This window comes from Puntigrus tetrazona, unplaced genomic scaffold (genome assembly GCF_018831695.1).
Source record: "Puntigrus tetrazona isolate hp1 unplaced genomic scaffold, ASM1883169v1 S000000130, whole genome shotgun sequence".
NCBI classification, from domain to species: domain Eukaryota; kingdom Metazoa; phylum Chordata; class Actinopteri; order Cypriniformes; family Cyprinidae; genus Puntigrus; species Puntigrus tetrazona.
In genome coordinates this window covers 1,287,501-1,296,859 of record NW_025047807.1, presented here as the reverse complement: position 1 = coordinate 1,296,859, position 9,359 = coordinate 1,287,501, and the positions used below count along the sequence as shown (strand labels likewise).

Genomic DNA, 9,359 nt, shown 5'->3' with positions numbered 1-9,359 from the left:
CTAAAGAGGAAGTACCACTGAGGAAGCAAGATTATACCAATATATCCTCAATCTCTCTTTTTTTCTCCCTTACTGCGATTTATTTTTAGTCACAGTAATGGGAAAAAAAGTGTGTTTGACAGAGAGCTGACAGATCATTTTTTTGCATTTTGGAAGTGCTACTTTGTTTACCTTGAAGTCAAAATCAACAGCAATTGCTCTGGAATAAAAGTAGGTGGAACAGAAATGCCAAAGGGAAAATATAAGCAAACATCAACTAAAAAGCTGAGCGGTTTTAAGAGTTTTTAAAAATATCATAACCTACAGTTGCAATATATTATTCTGTCCTAACTTTTTTACTCCAGTGTCTGACCATCTGATACCACTTTTCCGGCTGGAGCACGATTGGGAACTGGGCTTTTCCACTTAGTGCCCAAATCCTGATTCGGTACCAGTCCTGAAAACTTGCTGGTCTCAAATAAAAAGAAGAAACCTATGATGTCAGGAGGAACCGGTGGGGTGCAAAACCCTAATAATAATTAACAGCGATTAAAATATTTTGTTTTTGGCGGACATATTTAAGCAGAGGTAGACTAGTCTTCAAAACACGAGCAGCAGACATGCAACTCGGAAAATGGACATTTATCCTACCATAATGGTATTGCAAACTTAGCAAATGTCTGTCTTATTATCTTTGATTTCCTTCCCTATATAAGCTGTGTTCCAGCCTTCAGTCTTGGCCCGTTCACGTCTTTGAAAGGTTGTGTGTGACGTTCCCTTCTGAACTGTTTATTAAATGGTGTTAAACTTTTGTGTCTTGCCTCCTCGTGTCTTGGATTACACGCACAGTACCAAAGCAAGTTATGCTTAATTAAAACACGAGTATCACGCGATTGCTGCCACATTTCTATGGAAGCCCATTTCCGCCACTGAATAGAAATGCTTGTGACTTTTTATCCAACAATCCAGCTTTATTTTTTCTCAGAATTGCGTGATACAAACTCTTCATTTGGACTTATTTTCTCAGAATTGTGAGATATAAAGTCAGAATTTCCAATAATATAGTCAGAGAGTTGTGAGTTATAAAACCACAATTGAATTATAAAGTCAGAATTGCAAATTATAAAGTCAAGTTCTGAGAACATGTCTATATGTAATTCTCACTATAACTCATAATTCTTTCATAAGACTGTATATCATGTAATTCTGACTTTATAACTTGTAATTCTGACTATAACACGTAATTCTGACTTTATATCATGCAATTCTGACTTTGAAACTTATAATTGTGAGTTTGTATCACAATTCTGAGAAAAAATATGGCGAGATTAAAGGTCAGGTGAGATGAAAAGTCACAACATAAAGTAAAAAAGTTACAAAAAAACAAAGTTTACAATATCAACAAAACTAAACATAAATTCAACATGATTAACTTATTGATTCTCATTGTTTTGTTTAAAAGTTAATAATATTTAGTATCATCATCTTATTTTTGCTTGAGGAAGTCATTCAAATATTTAAAGAGACAGTACAAGGACGAATACTGATTTAAATGCAGGTATTTTATTTCTGTATTTTTGTACAGATTTTAAAATGATCACATTTGATCACGTTTGATTTAGTTTTTTGCCCTTTTTTGGTTTCTCCGTCTGGGTTGTGCTTTTTCTGTTGCGAGTATAATCTAATATTCCTAACTGTATCTACTTTCAGAAGCCAAATACATTGCATTTTGCACAGAAACACACAGCCACTCCCTAACAAGACTGCATCATCACTTTTGCGTTACTGAAACCACAACTTCTTTCTTTGCGTGGACATTTGGGAGGCATTGCAAAAATATTACCACATCGTAACAAACATGTGGAGGCATTTTTGAATGTGCCGTTTAGCCCGGCCTGCATCAGACTTCTCTTTTAGATAGAATGAATCCTTTTGTGGCAGACTTTGAGCTTTATAACTCTGCAGATATGTTCTGCTAAAAGTTTTTAGGCTTTTTGCAAGCCTCCTTGGTAAGATGTTCAGTGTATAGGATGTAGTCAGGCCTTCCTTTATTTTTGAGAGTTGTCATGTTGATACTTGGTCGTCCATTAAGCAGTGGTGCTAAGTTGGTCGCTTGCTTTAGGAAGGGTACCTATAAGCTCAGATATTCCACTGACTATAGCTACCAGTCTACTAATATAGTACTCTAATGAAAGTTAGTTGGAAGCTATTTTTGCTGCCATGAATCCGGGAAGAGTTTTACAGTCAATCAACTTGAAGTCACAGAAGTGGAGGACACCAATCCTCCCAGGATTGGACATCCCAGTAATTTTAGCCCCAGATCAGACCCTGTAATGCTCAGAGAAATGGCAGACGAACAACAAAACTCCACAGGCCTCTGTCGACATGTTAAATGATAAAATTCATAAAAGCATGACATGTTTGAAAGGCTTGCCAGCAGAAAGCTCCTTCTATCTGAAGAAGTATGGCAGCGCAGTTTAGGCCTGCAGAGTTGCATCCTCTGCAAAAATGACCTTTGTACACACAAGATCAAAGTTAAAATGTTTGGTCATATTGCACAGCAGCACATATGGTGAAAACCTAACAAGCATATCCGCACAAACACCCCACAGCAAAAGTCACACATGCTGTTGGTTTTGTGGTCGCAGGACCTGGTCACCTCATGCAATTTAACACCCTATATGGCTGGGTGATATATTGACTGCTATAGTCATGAGCATCTAATCACATATTTGTCAAAAACAGTATAATGCATTGAAAACTGAGGTCATGGCAAACAATAGCAGTGTGGACTATGTCATGCTCACGACAGACATGTGGTCCAGCAGCAATATGATGACACCTTACATGTCCATTACTGTATTTTATAACTTAAAAGTTAAAATAGCTAGCCACATGTTGGAGAAAGAGTCTGATTCTGAATCATCAGAACAATTACTCGGAATACACATAAATACACACAGGAAATAAAAAATACAGAAGCGTAACTAAAATGCACTAAATGGTAAGTATTAGTCACCAACAGATGACACTGAATGAAACTGTTTACGTTGTTGGAATAATTACAGCATTTTTGAATATTATTACTTGAATGTACTCTTTTCAATTTATTAGAGTACATTTGGGTTTATAATGTGCCTGTTTCTTATTAATGAATGAGGATTGTAGATTGCGAGCAAGGCTGCAAATTCCTCTGCATCAGCTGCCTTTGTAATGCTCTTCTGATACGTGCTTCTGATTGAGTCAAGATTAAGTCTGTTGATAAAAATGCTTTTCCCCTTTTCAACTTCTCTTATATGACTTGACTTTAAGTTGGCAGGACAACCTAAGGCAACTGTGTGCTTGATGCATCTGTCTGACACCTCCTTATCTCAACACAGAACACATTGTTCATTTCACACGCAAAAGAAGACATGCTCATAAAGAAAACAACTCTCTTTCAAGCAGGAAGCTATGAAGCATTATTTATGCACCCGGAGCAAATCCCTATTAGCCTGTAGTAAGAGAAATCATTTCTGCCAATAGGTGAAGGTCAACTCCACTTTAATGCGCTCCAGTTCACTGGGTGTAAGCCCTGGCTGTACCATAGTAAATCTATCTTGCTTATACCATAGTATAAAACAAAGAAACATCGTTATAACTATAGTTATTCCATATGTACCACAAAACAGGTACTGTTTCACCCACCATGTGCTCACGGTATGTACTGTGGAGGTACTCCATTGGTACAAGAAGAGGTACATTTAAGAATGGTTTTAAAAGAAATACAATTTTGAATGCACTGAACTGACCAAAAGTGACTTTTATGTTACAAAGGATTTTTTCTTCAAATGAATGCTGATCTTTGAGTTTTTATATTGCTTTATATTAGCTGGGGTTTCAGCTAATGCAGCTAAAACGCAGCTTTTGTTAGCCTAACTTGGCATTCAAGCTGTATGTATTCTTGTCTCAGTAAAAATAGCTTCCTGGCACATTCACAACCTCAATAACACAAGCACACATCTACCAGAAGGGTATTTATGTGTATATATTTGATAGTCGAAAGAAGGAAATCTTTGACAAATGTCAGCATCACCAACTTTACTTTAATAAAAAACCCTAAATTAATTCTCCAAGGCCATTTTTAATCATAAAGAAGTAAAATATGGTAAAGTGGTGTAAAGTAGACATTTTGCCATGGGGTGTTTTCTTCGGTTAATCTCTTAAAAGTTAAATAAAATATTTTTCGATACTTAGGTTATTATTGAAAATGAAATGAACCATTAAAGGGGTCATGAGACTCTCTTTGGAGTGTTACAGGCTGCTGTTAGTGCACAGATAGATCTCTGTATTTGCAAAGACTAAAGTCTCAAAACCGATTATTAATAAAAGTTATGACTTGTCCACACCCACCTAAAAAGGCTGATTTAAACACGCCCCCACTTTTATAAGTGACATAGTGGGTTTATTTTTATAACACCGCACACCAGCTGTTATTCTGACTGTAGTGTTGCCACCGGTTGCTGGATGTTCTGTGTGTCATTGTGAAAGTAAAACTACTTTGTACACAGAATAGGACACAACTAGAAATTAGTGGTTAAGTTGTATTTACAACACTGATACAGAACAGTTCATCACAGATATTAGAGCACATTTATGGAGGACAGACTCCTAAAACCTGCAGAGCAGTCTATGCAAAGATTGGAACAATTCTATCTCTGCAAGGACAGTCTGGTGCTTCTGACTCACAATCTTTAAGTAAGTTACGTTTCTTTTTAAAACAACCTGTTACTTACTATTAATATGCAAGTTTTGAGCAGTGAAGGGTAGTGCTTGTTGTTTGTCATTACTCGATCACGAATCAAGACATGGTGTTATGTTTACGAGGCACGATGCAACACGACACTTAAAAAGACTACTAAGTCACTGGATGCAACAAATGGCGAGTTTGTTAGCCTTTTCTCAGACGGAAGGTTGCATTTGTAGGCAGCATACGTCGTCAAGCCTGGTTTATTTTAGTTAACTGAGCATTATATTTGAGAGTCATGAACATAATAAAAAATTAACACTTTATTAAAAATAATGGTTAAATTTATAACGGTTGCTATTCTAAAATAAGATCTTCTTTATGATGTATGCAGCCTACGAATGCGACATCTGGAGGATAATTCGACCAATTCGTGCAATGGATAGCTGGCCAATCAGAGCACACCTCGTTTTTTAAACACTGAGCTTTGTGCAAATTTACCTGTTTCAGGAGGCGGGGCTTATAGGGGCTTAAACCACGTAAGCACATTGCATTACACAAAATAATGTTTATATAATGCATCTTTTGACCCCTTTAAAAAATGCTTTACTAGATATAAAAACATTTACATAAATAAAAGCCTTCTCCATTTGGTTTAGTAGTTAAAACACACGAATGAGTGCACAAATATCTAACAGGAGTGAAATCAAATGTTTTTAGGACTCTTTAATTTACACTAGTGTTATCTATCTATCTATCTATCTATCTATCTATCTATCTATCTACCTTTAAAACGAAATGCAAAATATTGTGGTTCATGCACCACAATGAAAAGAGAGATTGTTGTGCAGTGTAATGAGTTTTGAGGGATCTGGCGATTCAAACTTTTGCAAGGTGTTAGTTAAAAAGTTTTTTCTTTTACAACATGCACCTGCGAATACGTTCAGGTGGCGGTGAACTTTTCTGCCAAAAGTTCAGGCTAAATATCATTGATCAAAGTATGTACATTATGACCCATTTATGATATGCAGGTGCTTTGGTCTTGATGACCTTTTGTAACATTTAGGTTAAGGGGTCACTGTACACTTTTGAACCTTATTTTACGACACACATCAGTTAGGTAAAGTTCATTTCTCTATTCGTTCACAGATTTTTTAAAGCATCAACACATGCGCACACACACACAGAATCACAAACAAACGTGAACACAAACACTCAATCACACACACGCACACACACACACACACACACACACTCGACACAAACATGCACACATAAACAACCCTAAAGTTAAACATTTAGAGTGTATAAATTTTCACAAATAAACTCTTTATGGAATTACAGAGGGGCTGACTCTACAAGAAGATGAAAACCAATATGAACAAACAATTATATAATTTTTGCTGTTGTTGTTTTAATATCATTTTTAGATCTTTCAAACAGAGATCTTAGATTGTAAATTAGTTGTCACAAGTTGTTTACAACTAAATTAATTCTTAAACAACGTACTACAAATGTCTCACAGGATCTTTACAACAGATTAGACTTTCTTTCTCACTTTTAAAAGTGCTATGATTAACCATGGTGTTTAAATGCAACATATTTACTTTTCCACAGCCTATAGGTGGATACTCTCCCTTACACCTGTATACAAAGTAAAGCACGAATCACAATTAAATATATATTATAAAGTTTTGACAGTGTGCATATTTTTGATAATTCCAAGAAATGTTTAACTCAGCTTTCCATTAACTATAGCAATGCTTCTCAATTCCAATCCTGGGAAGGAGCTGATGACCTTATTCAGGTGTGTTAAATAAAAGAGACATGCAAAATGTTTTTTTTTTTTTTTTTTTTTAAATAACAGTGCATTTTTCATTTTCCAGCGTGACTATGTGTGTTAGATTGCAACAGCGTGAAGTCATCGGTTCTGTTGGAACGGCGGTGTAGGCCTGGAAACCAAATGCAAACTTGAGGCAACAATAAGTAACATTCATACACTGTTTAAGCTATGTTTATCTAAAATGCTTAATCATTTTCATCTAATATTAGGGAGTAGATGTCCTTGCTGTGGATTCCTATGTGTTTGCATCTCACTCCCATCTGAGTCACTACCACCAGTAAGTTATTATTACTTCATATGATTTTATTTTAAGGAACAGAGATGGGTTTGTACTCTACAGTGTTGCATTTTGGGTAAATTGCAGTCCGTTACTGATACCAAATTACATGGCAAAAATGTAGTTAGTAATGTAATCCATTACATTGCACATTTTAGGTAACGTAATCACTTTTGACTTGTTTATCGTATTGATTTAAATAGGATATTTTTTAGCATATTGATAGAAAAATACACAGAGAAATAAAATATATTTAATTTGTTGTAATTAACAGCATGAAGTGCATTAAACATTTCTTTGTGTGAAGGAACTGCAGATTTTTTTTTTTAATAATGCATTATGCATTCACTATATTAAGGTGTATTATAAAGTGAAAGTGTTACCATATATCTTAAGTATATCAAATAAATACTCAGTCTTTAGGTGTGGACCGTTCTACTACGTTCACCTGACCTGTATTAAAGCGTCCTGAGAAGGGACTCTTATTATGAAATACCAACAGACTGATGTCATTTTTCAGGAAGTTCTGTCGGCGTCGCTCTGTTCAATGACAGAAGATCAGCGGGTTCTACACGTGCATGTAGCGCTGCTGCAATTTTACCATAATGGCTAAATAAGGGAACAGATTTTACATGCAAGCTGCTTGTTGTTCTTCTGGCTACATACAAAGTAAAATAAAAATGAATGACACTATTAAGCGAGCAGGTTGGACACGCACTCTTGGATTAACTGTGTGCTCTGCTGCCATCGGCGGCACTTTTCAGTACGGCTACAATATTTCAATCATTAACGCACCCACAACTTACGTGCAGAGGTTCATTAATGAGACCTGTGTGAAGAGATGGGGTACAGCTCTCGAGTCCAGTCAGGTGACTCTGATATGGACCTTCGTCGTCTCCGTTTACTCTCTCGGGGGACTTCTGGGGTCCCTGCTTGCTGGCCCCATGGCTATTAAGTGCGGGCGCAAAGGCGCGCTGCTGCTAAACAACTGCTTCCTTTTTGTGAGCGCGGTCCTGGCTCTGTGCAGCCGCTCCGCTGGCTCTTTCGAGATGATCGTCCTCGCTCGACTCCTGGTGGGGGTCAACGCTGGGGTCAGCATGAACGTCCAGCCCATGTACTTCGGAGAGAGCGCACCTAAGCATCTCAGAGGCGCCGTTGCCTTCTCTTCCGCTGTTTTCACTGCCTTGGGGATCTTGATGGGCCAGGTAGCCGGCCTGACTGAAGTTCTGGGGAGCGAATCTCTCTGGCCTTATCTGCTGGCGAGCAATGCTCTCCCGGGCCTAGTGCAGCTGGTCACCTTGCCCTGGTTTCCGGAGAGCCCCCGTTACCTCCTCATCGACCGAGGAGACCGAGACGCTTGCGGACAGGCCCTGAAACGCCTCCGAGCGTGCAGCGTTTTCACTGACGAGATGGAAGAGATTCTCCAGGAGCGCGCGGGAGCCGGGGAAGCCCGTGCCAAAACTCTGTGGGAGCTTTTCGGGGACCGAAGTCTCCGCAGGCAGCTCTGCACCGTAATGGTTGCCAGCAGCGCCATGATGCTGTGTGGAAACGATTCCATTTACTTCTACGCCTCCTATATCTTCCAGGAAGCCGGCATTCCGGCGGATAGGATTCAGTACGTCACGATCGGCACGGGTGCCTGCGAGTTCACGTCTGCTGTGGTGTGTAATCTCCTGATCGAGCGAGCGGGCCGCAGGGTGCTCCTCGCGGGAGGGTATCTGCTCATGGCTTGCTGGGCGGTTGTATTCACCGTCGCTCTTTCGCTGGAGGGCAAAGTGCCCGGCATGCCCTATCTGAGCATGGTCTGCGTGTTCGCCTACATCTTGAGCTTCGGGATGGGTCCGGCAGGGGTCACCGGGATCCTTCCCGCAGAGCTCTTCGACCAAATGGCGCGTCCCGCGGCTTACATGATTGCCGGCTCCATGATGTGGCTCAACCTGTTCCTCATAGGAATGGCGTTTCCGTTCATAGTTAACGGCCTGGGACAGTTCTGCTTTGTACCCTTCTGCGGCGTTTGCGTGACGGGATGTCTTTTCGTCAGCTTGGCTTTGCCCGAAACCAAAGGGAGGACTCTAGCTGAGATCACGGAGGAGTTTGAGAAGCGGAATAAGAAAGGGCTTCCTAAATACGAGCAGCAATCTCAAAGCCTGACTGATCCGTCAGAATGCTTAAAGATCTCAGAGATATCAGGCTGATTTTGTGTGACACGATTTAGTTAATTTATTCAAACATACATTGATAATGCATTTTATAGTTAATCCAAGGCAGTTATAAACTTTAGGTACGTTAAAGGTAAAGAAAATATTTTTTTAAGTTTTAACTCGGTTACACTACAATATTGTTTTTGAATCATTAAGTGGAAATGCTTTCGGAAAATGGCATCAAAGCCATATGAAACCAGCATGAGCACTTTATGAAAAAAAAAAAAAAAAAAAAGAGTTGCATCTAATTTAAAAATGCTGCATGTTGCAAGTTGTTTCTTCGTTTTATTTTATAGTAATTTAACTTATGTGTTCTTTATTATCTGTCTTGTC

At 38.7% G+C, this 9,359-nt stretch overlaps 1 protein-coding gene across 1 annotated transcript in view; it reads left to right on the top strand.

Moving 5' to 3' along the window:
• The first annotated feature begins 6,596 nt into the window (after positions 1-6,596).
• LOC122332658 (solute carrier family 2, facilitated glucose transporter member 11) overlaps positions 6,597-9,359 on the top strand; it is a 3,431-nt gene continuing 668 nt past the window's right edge. The window contains exons 1-2 of the mRNA XM_043230035.1: positions 6,597-6,825; positions 7,346-9,359. The exon at positions 7,346-9,359 is cut by the window's right edge and continues 668 nt beyond it. Coding sequence (XP_043085970.1) covers positions 7,458-9,020 — 1,563 coding nt within the window. The 5' untranslated portion in view covers positions 6,597-6,825; positions 7,346-7,457 and the 3' untranslated portion in view covers positions 9,021-9,359. The remainder of the gene's footprint in view (positions 6,826-7,345) is intronic.